This window comes from Episyrphus balteatus, chromosome 1 (assembly GCF_945859705.1).
Source record: "Episyrphus balteatus chromosome 1, idEpiBalt1.1, whole genome shotgun sequence".
In the NCBI taxonomy this organism is placed as follows: Eukaryota; Metazoa; Arthropoda; class Insecta; order Diptera; family Syrphidae; genus Episyrphus; species Episyrphus balteatus.
Window position 1 is genome coordinate 42,285,798 of NC_079134.1, and position 15,388 is coordinate 42,301,185.

The window sequence follows — 15,388 nt, forward strand, 5'->3', positions numbered from 1 at the left end:
CTACAAGAGTCTTCTTAATTATAAAAAGCTGGCTTTACATAAATCATAGACGCATCTGTTTATTTCTATGTAACTTGTAAAGCACTTGCAGTGTTGAAATTATAAGTATTCACATCATCTAATTTTTGAAACTGAAATAGGGCCTCAAACTTTCTAGAATATTGACATCCTTTTGATAGCAGGTCTATCTTCACAATAAGTTTAAACAGATGACTTCTTTAAAAATAGGGATTGCTTTCCAACAATAGTTGAAGAGATCACTCTTTAAGAAACTTACTAATAAGGCAAAAATTAGTTCGAAATCTTGAAAAAGTAGGCGTTTTCAGCGGACATTATCGAAAAAAAACCTTGAATGTTGATTCGGTGAGCGAATTGGTTGTAACAAAAAGTCAACTCGCCATTTTGAATTAGGTCGAACACGAATAATATTATTGTACTGAATCAGAAATTGTAAAAGTAAAAGTAAAACGACAATATAGCCAGTAGAGCGCTGGGAACGTTGGCCGGAGATTTGTACTGGAATTTAAGCCATAACATCATAATTTCATGGATAAAATTTGGCTCAGCAGCTTTGTCAAAAATGTATACAATTCACAAGTGTTCGAGAAAGCATGAATGCTTTCGAAATGGGGAGAAAACATCTACCCAACTTCCGTAATCTCAGTTTTTGGAGCGATATTTTTCTAAAGTAAACTTAAAAACGTTGTTTTTTCTACCAGGTGGCGCTAAAGGCCATCCATGCAAAAGAACATTCGAAGTTATGAAAGAGAAGGTTGTCAACTGGGCAATTTCTCGACGAAAGCCAATCAATTTGGAAGTTTTTGACACTCTATACATGAAAATCATTCACGTTATCGATTTGCTTGCAAAAAAATAAATACAAATCTAACAGCCAATCAAAGTTTTTAAAAATCTTATTTTTCAACCTCTTGGAATATCAGTTGCACTCCCAAAATTCAAAAATATTGGTTTAGACCTTATTCAATTTTTTTCCATAAAGATACGCAAACTGCACAAAAAAACGTATTCGAAGCTAAGCAGTTTACATGTTATATGCAACAACAGCTTAGCCTCTCGACTTAGCTTAGCCCGAGGGGCATTTAACGGGATCGGGTCAAAATTCTGGCTTCAAAATTCTGCTTTTCAAAATTCTGCTTTTTTAACGAAAATTCTGTTTTTCAAAATTCTGCTTTTTTTCTATTCTGCTTTTCAAAATTCTTCTTTTTAAAATTCTGCTTTTCAAAATTCTGCCAGCATTATACTTGAACAAAAAAAATTCTGCCAATTCTTTTTTTTTTGTATGGCATATGCGCTGACTAAAGAAAAATACACCTCATTAATGTAATTCAACATTGGTACTTTCCTAAATTTTTTTTTAGTAAGTGTCGCAAATATTTTTTAAAATGCAAAGACTGACTTTCTTGCAAATAAAATCTATAACTTATTGGAACAGATGTTGTTTGATACAAGATATTCCTTTTCTTATTAAAATTTTTGAATATTCATCTTTATTTGATAAATTAAAAAAATTTGAATTATTTTCGGAAATTTTTAGTATTAAAAACCTTATCTTAATATTTTCAAATTTATTCATTTATAAAACAAAAATTAATATGCACTCAAAGAATGCAAATTATGTAGGTAAGTTATCAAATAAGCAGATCATTTTTCAAGAAGATGATTTTACAGAATTTAGCAAAAAATTAAAAAAGGGTTTAGAAAATGTTAAAAAGCGCGCGCTTTTTTTAACCCTTTTTTAATTTTTTGCAGAATTTTGAAAAACAGAATTTTGAAAAACAGAATTTTGAAAAGCAGAATTTTGAAAGCAGAATTTTGTAAAGCAGAATTTTGAAAGCAGAATTTTGACAAAAGAATTTTGACCCCGGCAGAATTTTGACCCCAACCCGCATTTAACATGTAAATTGCTTAGCTCCGAATGCGTTTTTTGCCCGGTTGTAATAACCTAGTATTAGCTTTGAAAATATTAAATGTTTTAAAAAAAGGTGTCATAAATAAACATTTAAGAATGTTAGCAAAAAGTTTTTATTTGAAAGATTGAGTTATGAGAGGAAACGAGAGAGAGAGAGAGAGAGAGAGAGAGAGAGAGAGAGAGAGAGAGAGAGAGAGAGGATGTGAGAAATAGGTATTTACTTCTTCTATTAGAACTAAGAATCTGAAGAGTCTACAAAATTATCTTGAAAAAGCGATGTTCTTACTAAACAATGGCTGATACAAAATAGAAATAGTGAAAAATTGTAAAAGTATAAACTTTTTTTACATGACATTCAGGACTACGAATTATGAAAAAATGGTACCGTAATGAAAGTTGGTCAAAATATTTCGTTTCACAAAATCCAAGCATCTTAGCAGTCCATACAAATTTTTCAAGCGAAAGGATGTTGTTTTCTTAAAACAGCAAATGTCTGTGGTAAATCCCAAAAAATCAATGAAACGTTTTCGAAATTTATTGAAAACATTGCCTTTGCCCTGGGAATTACGAATAACATAAATGTATGACTTTTTTTAAAAGCGGGTTATGTGGAACTAAAATCTCAGAAGGCCAACTGTTACAATTTGAAATGGAATAAAGAATCTTAAGTTTCCATAGGAATATACTGGGTAAAAGGGTGTATTTTTTAAGGGGCAACAAAATATATGGGGAAGCGGTCCTATTGCCCAACAAATCTACTAGAAGAATGATACCCTAATAAAATCTGATATTAACTTGTACATTTAAAAAGAAAATCAAGAATTAAGAGATTTTATAAAATTATTTTGGTTGAAAGTATGTTTTCCGAATAGGAAGTACATTATGTTATTAGACCAAAAAAGACATTGATTCGTGTTGTAAAATTAAAGTAGTAAAAGTTCCTTTTGTGATGAATAAGAATTGAGCAATGAAGTAGGAGTAAAAGAAGGAATGTTTTATTTAAGTGGGAAATAATTGCCAAGCATCTGTTTGAAAAATATAGTACCTACCCAATTTACTCAGGAAGGAAAATGTGGAAACTTTCAATTAACATCTAAAAAGAATGTCCTACAATTTTTTACAAAAGGCGTCCAATGTTATGTGCTTTAACATTTATGTTGAGACAGATAGAAATTATATTGTTACTATTAAATATGTCGTTAACAAAACACAAGCCTACATCAGTTCATGAAGTGGGCATTTGAATGATTTTTCAATCATCAGTAAGACTATAAAAAAGGACCTCAAAATAATAACATTAGTTTTGCACCATTTTATAGTTCATTCAAAAGATCTGAGTGTAAGTACACGTATCATTGAAATTGAAAATTTAAGGTGTTTGAAATAAGAGAAAATAGCTGTTTTTGTACATGTGTTGGTTCCTCCTGCCGAATTAGAATATAAAAATGCAATTTACATTTTTTTTTATCTCATTCAAGAAACTAAATACATTCAGGAAATCCATCCATTGATAAGGGCAGAATAAAGTTTGTGGGACATCTATTTATTATTTTAAATAAATATGTTTAGATAATAATCTTAAAGAACTTCAATATATGTAATTTATAAAAAATAGTTACTTAAAAAAAACTAGGTACCTATATTCTTATAATCAATCTTCTTCTTCTTCCTTTTTTCTCGGCGCTGGCTGTTATGATCTCGATGTCGAGGGGATCATAACCTTCCCACGTTACTGCTTCACACTAGTGATCCGCCTGTGGGGTTCGACGGGTTGACCTCAGAAATCGGCGGCAAGCCTCCCGGTTTTGTATTGTTCCGTTTCTGAGGCCAACTGAATGCTGGTGTTTTTGCATTTGCTTGTACCAGGAGTTTTTAGGCCTACCTTTCTTTTTATTCTTATAATCAATCAACTAAGAAAAATGTATGCACCATCACCAATAATATAATCAAGAAATAAATTTTTGTAGAATCATCGAAATGAGTAAAATAACGTCTTCTAGGCCAGCAGATTATAATAATTCAACTTTTTTTGGGAACAAGTTTTCATCAATGAAATGATTAAATAAATTTATATATTAAATAAAATATTTCCTTATCAACTTAAATCACTTCAAAAAAACATTTTCCTTAAATCAATCAAATTAATCAAATAAGAACAAAATATATGCACCATCACCACCCAAAATTTCAACCTAAAAACAAAAAATAAAAACACAACACCTCCACCATATTCCTACAAAGCTACATCACAAAACCACCACCAACCCAAAAACAAGCGATTCATATACGAAATGAAAGAGAGAAGAGAGCAAAAAAGAAAAATTACAAAAATAGGTACATACACTTGGTATCCTGTTGATTTAATTTATCATCATCATCATCATTAATATTGGCGTCATTAATGTTATTATTAACATCATCATCATTATTATCATCGTTATTACATATTTCATCGACGTCATCATTCAAATCAAATTCATCATCTATTTCGCACTTAAATAACCGGCTCTGATTATTATTATAATTATTTAAATAATTGCCACATCCAACATTATCACTTGGTTTATATTCCAATGGAATAAAATGTTCATAATTATTATTATTATTATTGTTTATATTTATATTTGATACTGTTGTTAAATGATGACGAGAGTCAGGTGTTGTTGTTGCTGAATACAATCCAACATTGGCAATCACATTGAAACAACTACTATTATTATTATTATTATTATTATTGCTCTTTTCAAAATGTCCACGAGTATCATCTAACAATAACAAACTAGAACTAACGGTTAAATTACTTCTACTATCTATTCTATTGTTATTATTATTATTATCCTCCTCCTCGGCTTCAACTTGAGTTGCTACTGTTGCATGTCTTTGTTGATATTGTTCTTGTTGTTGTTGTTGTAGTTCTACACTAGATGGCGGTAAATTTGTTATTAATCTACAAAATCCATCACTACTAGGACCACCATTATTTATACTATTACCACTGCTTAAAGTTTGTTGCGTTTCTTGCTTAACAATAATTAACGAGGCAAGACGATTTCGCATTTCGCACACAGACAGATCCTTTTTTACATTAAATATATATTTTTAAATGTATATGTTAGGCATATAAGAGAATATTCTATCTCTAGGAAAAAGCAGTTACATAATAAAAAAAAAATTAATGTAGTTGTGCAGCTTTCCAGGATATACGAGAGTAAATTGAAATGTGCAATGGAAATGTCAATTCCATTTTTTTTTTTGTTTAAATTTTTTACTTTTAACAAAAAATAAAAAAAATATATTTTGTATTTAATTCACACACAATCACAACAGCAAAAATTAAAAAAAAATTACAATTTAAACAAAAAAAAAAAAAACTCAAATTTGAAAAACACCTAATAAACACCTGTGGAAGGTTCTGAAACCCTCTGGTGCGGGTTTGCTTGATGCTCCAGAACGGCTGTGATTTTCACTTGGATATGATTTTTCTTCTCCTTCTTCTTTGTTGTAATCCGTTTTTTGTTTATTTTCTTTTGTTTTAATAAATTTTATAACTATTTTTTCTTATAGAAAAAAAAAAATTCACTTAAAAATGTTTTTTTTTTTTCACTTCCTCGGAGAGTCCTTTCTTTTTGAACAAACTACTACGATTGAAGGATAATTTTCAATGAAAAAACTTGCAAACACGTTAGTTGCCATTAAAATATATAATATCGAAGGACTTCACTTCTATATCCACACCGCAAAAACACCGATATTCTGAACTTTTTTCTACAAAAGAACAAACAAACAAAAAAAAAAAATCACTCATACACCCCAGTGAACCACTTGGATTTCATCAATTTTGTGAATGAAGATGTGAATTTTTTGTAATTTTTTCTTTACAGATTTGAAGGTAAAGAATTTATCTACACACACACACTAAAATTCGCACTTAAAACAAATTTCCTGTAACGGTTAATTGTATCCTTATTAGATTTCAAATTATTTTTATTATTATTATTTAGTCATCAATTGAGTATTCTCAGCGAATTAATTTTACTCGTTAACAATGCGGCGTCTGTGACGCGACTGAACTTATCTTTACGGTTTCACGGGACTATATTGTGTTTGCCTTACCGTTGGATTTTGTTTTTTTTTTTTGTATCTATTGAATACATATGAATGTATCTTATTTTGTGAACAACAAGAAGAAGCAAGATGCTAACTGTACTGTGTAGAGCACACACCAACGACACGACACAACGGTAATGACGGTATAGATGATGGGTCCGTTTGTCGATATATAGGGGGCTGCATTTTGTAGCTGCTCAGCAAATAGAGAAACAACCCCTCTAACGGAGCTTTGTCTGTATGGGTTATTTTGTGCTTTTCCCACAAAAAACAGTTACGTCATTGGCTTCACTCTCGTTTGACACACTAACATTACAGTTAAGGCAGAGCTGCCGCCGTTTTTTTTTTTTTTTTGTTGTAATATACTTGTGGGTGCATATAGAATTAACGAGAAACAGAGAGGAGAAAATCAATGACGTCTTCGATATTGAGAGTCGGCGCTGTATGTTTTGTGGGCCAATTCAGGTTTAAGTGTATTAGTGGCGGGACTGTTGCTGGTATCAGAGATTTTTGTTGATGGCATCTCTCCCATAAAGTACATTGTTAACCAATTCGTTTGCGTCATAGAAAAGCTTGTTTTGGTTGTTCTCCAATCGTTGACGGAGGTGGCGGTGGTGGATGGCGGTAGCAATGACGACGGCATGCATTGGTATTTGCAAAACGAATACGTCGTCAATATTCAGAGAGAGAGAGAGAGAGAACAAGCAAGAGTATAAGAATATTGAATAAAACCGGTAAACATTGAGTTGGTAGCACAAGTATTTCCGTTGCCTTTTCTCATCATGTATGCATATAACGTTTCGTATATCGTTTAACACGCAAAGTTAGAGCGATATTGCGGTATGTGTGTGCTAAAGATATAGAATTGGAATTGACTCTTCCTTTCGATTGTTTTTCCCATAATGCTTTTTTTCTTCTTCTTTGATTTTTTTTTTTATTTTTTGAAAACAATTGAGCGACTTGACCTCCCCACGGCACACCGAGCGTTATATGAGCGAGGCACTCCTATATTCTTCTAGCTTCATAGAGTTTTTCGTCGTCGTGCAGTTTTTTTTTATTTTTTTTTTTTTTTCTATTTTACGGTTTTATAGTCGCGTATAAAGTGTACCTCCTTTTGAATGCAGTTTTGTAGATATTTTTATATCTAACGGTGCGGTGGCGGCACCTTTTCTAGTCATCGTCGTTTATACATATTTGAAAAATTGAACAGAAAATAAAAAAAAAAATTATAATAAAAAATTTTGTATAGCATGCATTTAGTTGAGGGTTTTTTATTATTTTTTTTTTTAATACAATTTTTCTTGCAACCAATGAATTGGGGTGAGGAGGCCAGGCTTATATATTTTTTTTTTTTTTTGATTTTTTTCGAGAGCTGAAAGATGAACATTTTGGAGCTCTGAATTTGGGTTTTATGTAGAGGTACGTTTTAATTCGTTTGGTATGGATTAAGCGCCGCGTGTTAGCCTACAGGTGAGAAACACACGATGACGATGGTAATATGGTGGATTGGCATGGAAAAGCTTTGTTTAAGGCATGTTTGCTATTTTTTTTTTTTTTTATTATTTGTTATTATTTTTTTATTTATTCCTCATTGGGGCATATAGAGTAGGTACCAATGTACAGGTTCTCTATCAAAATATTACTTGTAGAGAGATCATCGATTTTTTTTTTAATTTTTTTTTTGTAACTGAGTGAATGTTGTGGGTGTGATGGGATGGAAATGTACGTGCTTATGCATTTTTAGTGGGCGGATATTTTTTGTTTAATTTGTTTTTCTTATTGAAAAGAATAACAAAAAATTTTATTTCATTTGTTTTAATTCCGGAAGAACGAGGAAATATATTTTGTAGAAGGTTTTAATTTTATTTATTTTGTGGCTTTGTTATCATAGATTCGGATGAGATGATTTTTTGCGGGGTGGTTGTATGTTTTTTTTTTTTTTTTGTTTGCTTGGTTGTTGATGGTGACTACCCACGAGAGGTGTTTAATAATTTTGATGTTATTTTTCTTTGATAGGGTTATTTATTTACATATATCTTTCTTATATCAATAGCTATTTATAAAAAATATAAAAAAAGCATCTATAAACTTAAGTGTTTAAATAAATAAAATAGAGTTAAATTATAAAAAAAAGCACTAGTTTTAGATTTTTCATTAAAAAAAAAACTTGCATAAATAGTTCATATAAACGCATTGTACTTAGTACTTCTACAAATAACAAATGTTTTACTAAACCTACTAATGTTTTCTGAACAAATAAATACAAAAATACAAATACAAGAAATGATAATGGATAAAATTTGCCTGGATATTTTTTCTTTAGTTCAAATGGTGGAACAAAAATTGCACCATTGAGGCTGTTTGAAAAAATTCAGTAAAAATGAAATCATTGTAAATACCATGTACAATAAGATACAAACTTATGCCTATGCCAATCATCATACTTTGTTTAACCCAAATGTGACGAAACCACCCATTCTCTTATCATAAAGTTTTTTTCCGAACAGGGATCTTTAATACCTTTAGTGTGTGGTACATTAGAAGTTCAACATTTATAGAGTAATGTTTATTTTTTTGCTTAACCCTTTCGGTACCAGCGTTACTCTCATGTTACATATATGTATTTAAAAATTCTTAAAAAATATTCTATTAAATAGTTTTTAAGGTTTTGATGGCTTAATTGAAAGATAATAATGCATAGTTATTGGATTACTACAAAAAGTTAGTCAAATATCATACTTTTAATTTTTTTTAATCGAAAAGGGACTGAAATCCACATTTTTTTTTTTTACAAAAAAATTTTTTTTATTTATGGTCATAATTTTGAAAAAAAGAAAAAAATGTTAATCCAGAAAGTGTTTTGTGTTTTGGCTTAGAAGAAGTAGTATACATTATTGTTCTATAACAAGTTATTTCCTCAATTGTCCGACTTTTTTTGGTGGTCATAGATAGGCAGTGTATGTTACTTACATGTAACATGAGAATAACACATTAGTTTTGCTATTTATTATTTTGGAACATAACTTTTTGCTATTCATATTTCTTAGTTGTGACTTGTGATGTTTTTGACACGATAATACTGAAAAAAACATTTTTTAATATTGATTTTCATAGCTTGGGTTCGAAAGGGTTAAATGAATATTTTGATTGTTTAAGCAAGTTAGTTAGTTTTCGCAATTTTTTGAATAGTTTTCTTTTCTTTAGAAAGTAAGATTTATCGCAAAGGTACTTTTACTATTTTCAACTTTGAATAATTTATAATTTATATTTAAAATATAAAATAGTGATCATTGTAGTTGTTATTTGTTGTTAAACCAAACATTATAATTTAATAATACAGTAACAATCAACTTGGGGTTCCAAACAAGCAGATTTTAATAATTTTGGATTGGATAGTACAAATCCGGAACGGTTTTTAGAGATTTTTTCATTCAAAAAAAATGTTTTCATTTTATCTCATCAAAAAATTTTATCGTTCAATTTTAGCATCAAAATATTTTTTTATATATTATATTTTTGTTTTAAATAATAAAACATCACTTTCAGTGCTTTCGAAGTTCAAACGAAGTATGTCTAAAACTTCTTTTATAACGAAGAATTTTTAATTTTTTTTTTTTTTTTGAAAATCGTTAGTGCGTTTTTTTTTTCTTTTTAAGTTGTTTTTTATAAATAAAATAATTTCAAAAATAAAACTTTTATATGCCAATAAAAAGGTAAAATACTAATCGACAGATAAAGCGAAAAAAAAAATTGATTTTTCCAAAAGAAAAAAAACGAATCTTTTTTCAAAAATCCAAAAATATTTTTTATTTTTATAAAAAAAAACATAATAAACAAAAAAAATGCTTACAATTTTGCAAAACAAAAACTCATAACACTTTAGAAAACCAGCACATGTAAAAATTACAACCACTTTGAAAAAAATAATTTGAAAGCAATCAACAAAATATCAACACTATTTAAACGCAGTTGCAAAGGATACTATTTCTCCAAGAAATTATAACTAAGATTATAGCCAAAGGTATATTATAGTAGAAGTTTTATTAAATCATTACTAAGTGATGTCAACTTTGCAGTCAGAGCTTTATATAATTGTAGAATTGATTTGTTCTTGTCACTTAACTAATGACGCATACATAACGTGGGCACAAAACCAAAACCACGAATCTGCAAAATTGTAGTTTTGAGAAAAACGGCTTCAAAGTCTTGGAAATTCAAGCATACTAATGAAAACTCGTGCAATGGACAATGATAATTTAGGCTGCTAGGTAACAGAAGGAGGGTTTGGGTCGATGTAGCGAATAGAGGGACCAGTAACAAGTTAAATAATAATTAATACGAAAATTGCCAAAAATTCGCGGTTTTGGATTTGTACCGACGGTATATGGCTGGAATTTATTGAAAATAAATTTGAATTTTTTTTTTCTCAAAAAACCATCCCCGGAACTTATTATGACGACTCTTAATTTTAAATTATGAAGTGTTTTTTTTTTAGGAAAAACTATTTTCAGTGAAGTCAGGTTGTCTTAATTTTAGTTGAATGAAAAATATCCATATATCATCTATGACCTTAGATTCGGATGTTGACATAAAATCATGATTTTGATGCATTACATGTGAAATTCTTGAAAACCGTTATATGCCTATTTTTTTTATAATCAGGATGAAACCGCAACCTTTGCATTAAATAGTTAACATTTAAACGTCTATTTTAACTGTACTACTATTTCACAAACAATGTGACAATAGTATGAATTAGGCTCTTTCCATTGTTTGACAGATTTTCATACCTCAAACTTTAGATCATTCATAAAATGTCACACCCGTTAAGCAGTGCTTAGTATAATTTTTAAAAGTTCTTCATGGTTTCGTATCAATTTTGAAACTTCTCAATTAATGGGTGTACGCATCGTTTAAAGCTCCGATTAATATTAGAAGATTTATATATGAATCAATTTTGTTTTGTTTTAAGGTTTTTGTTTTTAAATACAAATACATATAAGTAATTTTTAGAAATCATCAGCATGCAACAAAACGACAATAAATCATCGAATCTCTTTATTTTAAGAAAAGAAGTTTTTTTAACTTTTCAATTTTTAAATATCGTCGGTCTCATGAGAAAACCTCGTAACTCCCAAAATCAAAATTTTAAAGGAGAGACGAAAGAGTAAACAAACAACAGAGTAGTTGGGAAGAAACGCGCTATGCAAAATTTGAATTTAAGTCTATTTAGAGTTTTCGGAATGACTCCAACTTTTCTGGGTTGCTCCGCTGACATATTTTTGTCATTCAAAAGTCATTTTTGAAAAAAAGTGGAGTTACGCGGTTTTCTTATGACACCGACCATATGGTTTTTAAATTAAAAAAAGTGCCTTATTCATAAAAAAACTTTACATGATTGTTTATTTTACATACTTAATTTAACATATGTACATAATTAATTTTATATAGTAATTGTTTAAGCAACAGTTTAAAGTTAAAAATAGCATCTGCATATTTTTCCAGAAACTTATTAATAAATATTATATTCAATCTTTTGTTTCATTAAAATGTAAGTATGCAATATGACCTGCAAGATTACAATGCTGTAGAGATATTAAGATCTCAAATTTGTTTTTGCTATAACTATAACGCCCACGTACTGTAATAGGTTTGTTATATTTTTAGTTCTCTTTTATTAAACTAAAATTAAATATCTCTTATCAACAGAGCTATTTTCAGACTTGCATATTATATTTTTTAACTATTTTTATTACTTAACAACGAAATATTGTTTTTTCTAGCTTAAATAAATGACCAAGTCTATATTTGAATACTAAAAATAAGCACTAGCCCCATGAAGACAGAAATTATAACTCTTATAAAAAGTGAATAATGTTCCGCGTGATAAATAAAAACGGAGTCCCCAACAACAATTTCTCAGTTTTTCTTTTACTTTAAGAATATACAAACATGCCTGAAAAAAAAATTCCAAAACTTTATTTTATATGTGTGTGTATTGAGTATATCCTTGAACAGAGTCAGTACACACGGTGAGGGTTAAGGTCGCTCGTTTTTTCGTTTTGTATTCATTCTCCATATCCGCCATAGTGGGTTTTCAAGTATAGAGTGTTTTTGCCTTTGCGTGTTATGATGTCGGCATTTTTTTTTGTTCCACCAAGGACACTCACACACACATTCAAAAACCATAAAACAAACACACTTACAAATAGAAAACGAAACCAAAAACAAAAAAGTGTTTCCCATTGTTGTATGTGTTTTTTTGGAATTCCGATCGATACCGCACACCACACTCTTTCGCATCCGATAAAAAGGTTTTTTCGGATTCAATGTGGGAAGACAATGGAATTTTTTTTTTTTGTTTGTATACTGTCTTGAAGCAATATGCCTTTGGGAGAGCTGACCCACCCCAAGTTTCAGAAATATCCTTCCTTATAATGTATCTACTCATGTGGGTAAAACTTGATAACGTCATCAATTTATCATCAGCATTCTAAATCGGTACGAGCCAGCATGGACGACAGGTGTACACTGTACAATAACGATGACGACGACGTATCCCAGAACTTAAGAGTGTACACACGGTGTATCTATGCCTTTGACCTGTGATATAGATGCGTCAGGACCTCCTGGAAATATACTGTCAATATTTCATTCACAAAATATAAACATGTTTGTGGAGGCATGAGTTGGACAAAAAAATGTTGTGTCCTGATGGTTTTTCTAAAGAAAACAGATTTTTATATTTCCAACTTGGGTAAGTAAAAGTTTTATTGGTGCGTAAAATAATGCTTGGTCTTACGTATTAGGTTTCGGTTTGACGAGCAGTAGGATGTGGTTCTAGAGATTTCTGTCAGGTGTGCTCTTACGAATATTGCACAGCATGATATGACAATAAATCGGTTTTCATAGGAATTTCTTGAGAGCATCTGTTCAATATATGCGATGAGAATGTCTTTTTTTTTGAAATAGTACCTACATCCTTTGGGTGGATATAATGACATAAGAACCGGGTTTTGAGGAAAAAAAAAATGAAGATGACTTCAACATTGCTGTATTTGCGTTATGTTATTTTTATATATATTTTTTTAACTATTGGAACATTTTGTTAAAACATTTTTGACCGATTCAATTAAGCCCAATATATATATTAAAAGTCCAAGTTATATCTTTATAAAATAAAAATTAACATAATGAATGTTCTTATTTCCACTTGATTTATTATTATGTTGATAAAAAGGACTATGTTAAAATAGACGAAAATATGTTTATTCATTGCGAACATTGACTGTTTTTTCTATTTATGGAAAAACTTTTAGGTAAATCCGGAAATATATAAATATAGATAAAATAAATAGGTTCATGACGTATCTATACAATTGCGACAGGACGTCTACCCGAATATAAGCTCAATTAGTCATTAAAAGTAGCAATTATTTTTCATTTGTTGGAAAATCACGCAGGGCCAATTTTTAAAAATAGATATTTCCTTATCACGCATACACACATTATTATGAAAATTGGTCTATTTTAATAGTAAGGAAAAAGACAGGACAAATAACCCATATTTTTACACATAGGAAATATGTAATAAATTTTATGAAAATTAATGTTACCTACCTGTTAGTTTATTTTTACATATCTGTGAGTATTTATGAAAACATGAGCAACATTTTTTTTTTCAGGAACACAAAAAACAAACGCTTGTTGAATGATAAGAAAATAAAACATACAAATAGAAAAAAAAATAAAACAATATTTTGAAATCAACCCAAATCTAACACTCTTCAAATTTGTGTATTTCCAATTATTTAAATTAGATATATGTAATCTCATAAAACAAAGGTACGAACAATCCATAAAAAAAAAATAACTTAAAAAAGTACGCATACACCACAGTGACCCGAAAACCAAAAACATTCTAATTGATTCAATAATGATCTGCAGTACATTAAGAATGAAAATTTAATTTTTTGTATTAAATCTTAAATCATCTTCTACAAATGATTTGGGGGATTCTAATAGACCTTATGACAAAAATTAAAATTATATAAAAATGTGTTAAGCTCGATTAAAAACAAATTTCAAAAGTTTACATTGTAAAAATTTAACTTGTTCTGTACCATTCGTATTGTAACTTACTTTTTTATGCTGACTAGCGTGTTAAAGTGACCTTGCAATTAATTGTGACTTTGGGCTTCAACCAACAAGCTTTCATCTGCCTTGCTAAATAGAGAATATATCCATTTTTTTGAAGTTTTAAGAGCCGTGTTTTATTGGTAACTCAGTACTTAGCTCAGTAAAATTTTGCACGGGAAACAACAACAAATGATTGCTAAGGATAAACAAAAGTTTTTTATTTGTTGGTTTACAGAGAATTTTTTTTTCTAGGCTTATAGGTTTTTGACGCTTCAGCAATAAAAGATTAGTAATAATAAATAAAAGTAATTGTTTGTTGTTGTTTACAGATTAAAATGTTAACTCAGTAAAATACTGAGTGCCAATAAAACACGGCTAAGATAAATGCATTTTACTGACAAGAGACATAGTTGAGAAAGGTAGATGTGCTAAATTCAAAAAGTTACTTTAAGCAACTTGTAGTGGGAAACTTATACAGGGTGTCCCACAGTCACCGCCCCAAATGAAAACCATAGATTCCTGAGGTCATTTTAATTCGAAAAACTTAAGAGGTAATTTTCTCGTTTTCGTCCCGTTTTCGAGTTACCACGGTTTTTATGATTTTTGCTCTCTTGTCCTTTAACTGGCCTTATCTTTGCCAAACTACGTTTGATTTGAAAGATATTTTTTAAAACCAATCAAGAATTTATTACAGTTTAAGTTTGTCTCAAAACTTTTTTTTCTGTGGACATACGTTTCTCCACAATTTTGCATCAAACACAATTTTCTTCGTTTTTTAAGTTGTTTTTTACACTTTCATATCATTTAAGTCAAAAAAACACGTTAATGAGTATTAATTTTTTGTTCTTTTTATTAAAGCCCAGTTTATTTCCATAAAAAAAATAAGTTTTATTTCATAAAAAAGGCTACTGAAAGTAATTAAAAAAAAAAAAAATAAACAAACTGAGTGAATTAAAAAATAAATAATTTTTAAATAAAAAATTAATTTAAATGAATTATAAACTTTTTTTGAGCTATTGTGGTTAAGAAAAGAGCAAATAGATAAAGCTCAGAAAAAGTTTTAATTCATTTAAATTAATTTTTTATTTAAAAAATATTTTTTTTTTTAATTCACTCAGTTTGTTTATTTTTTTTAATTACTTTCAGTAGCCTTTTTTATAAAATAAAACTTATTTTTTTTATGGAAATAAACTGGGCTTTAATAAAAAGCAC

General features: G+C 29.4%; 1 protein-coding gene across 2 annotated transcripts in view; it reads right to left on the reverse strand.

Annotated features, from left to right (window-relative positions):
- Positions 1-15,388, reverse strand: part of LOC129910348 (probable nuclear hormone receptor HR38) — a 117,712-nt gene that overhangs the window by 77,794 nt on the left and 24,530 nt on the right. Inside the window, exon 1 of one of the 2 annotated variants that reach the window (XM_055987694.1) lies at positions 4,273-5,238. The exons of the other annotated variant lie outside the window; for it this stretch is intronic. Within the exon in view, the coding sequence (XP_055843669.1) occupies positions 4,273-4,987 (715 nt within the window). The 5' untranslated portion in view covers positions 4,988-5,238. Of the gene's footprint in view, positions 1-4,272; positions 5,239-15,388 lie in introns of those variants that run through there. 2 annotated transcript variants of the gene reach the window in all.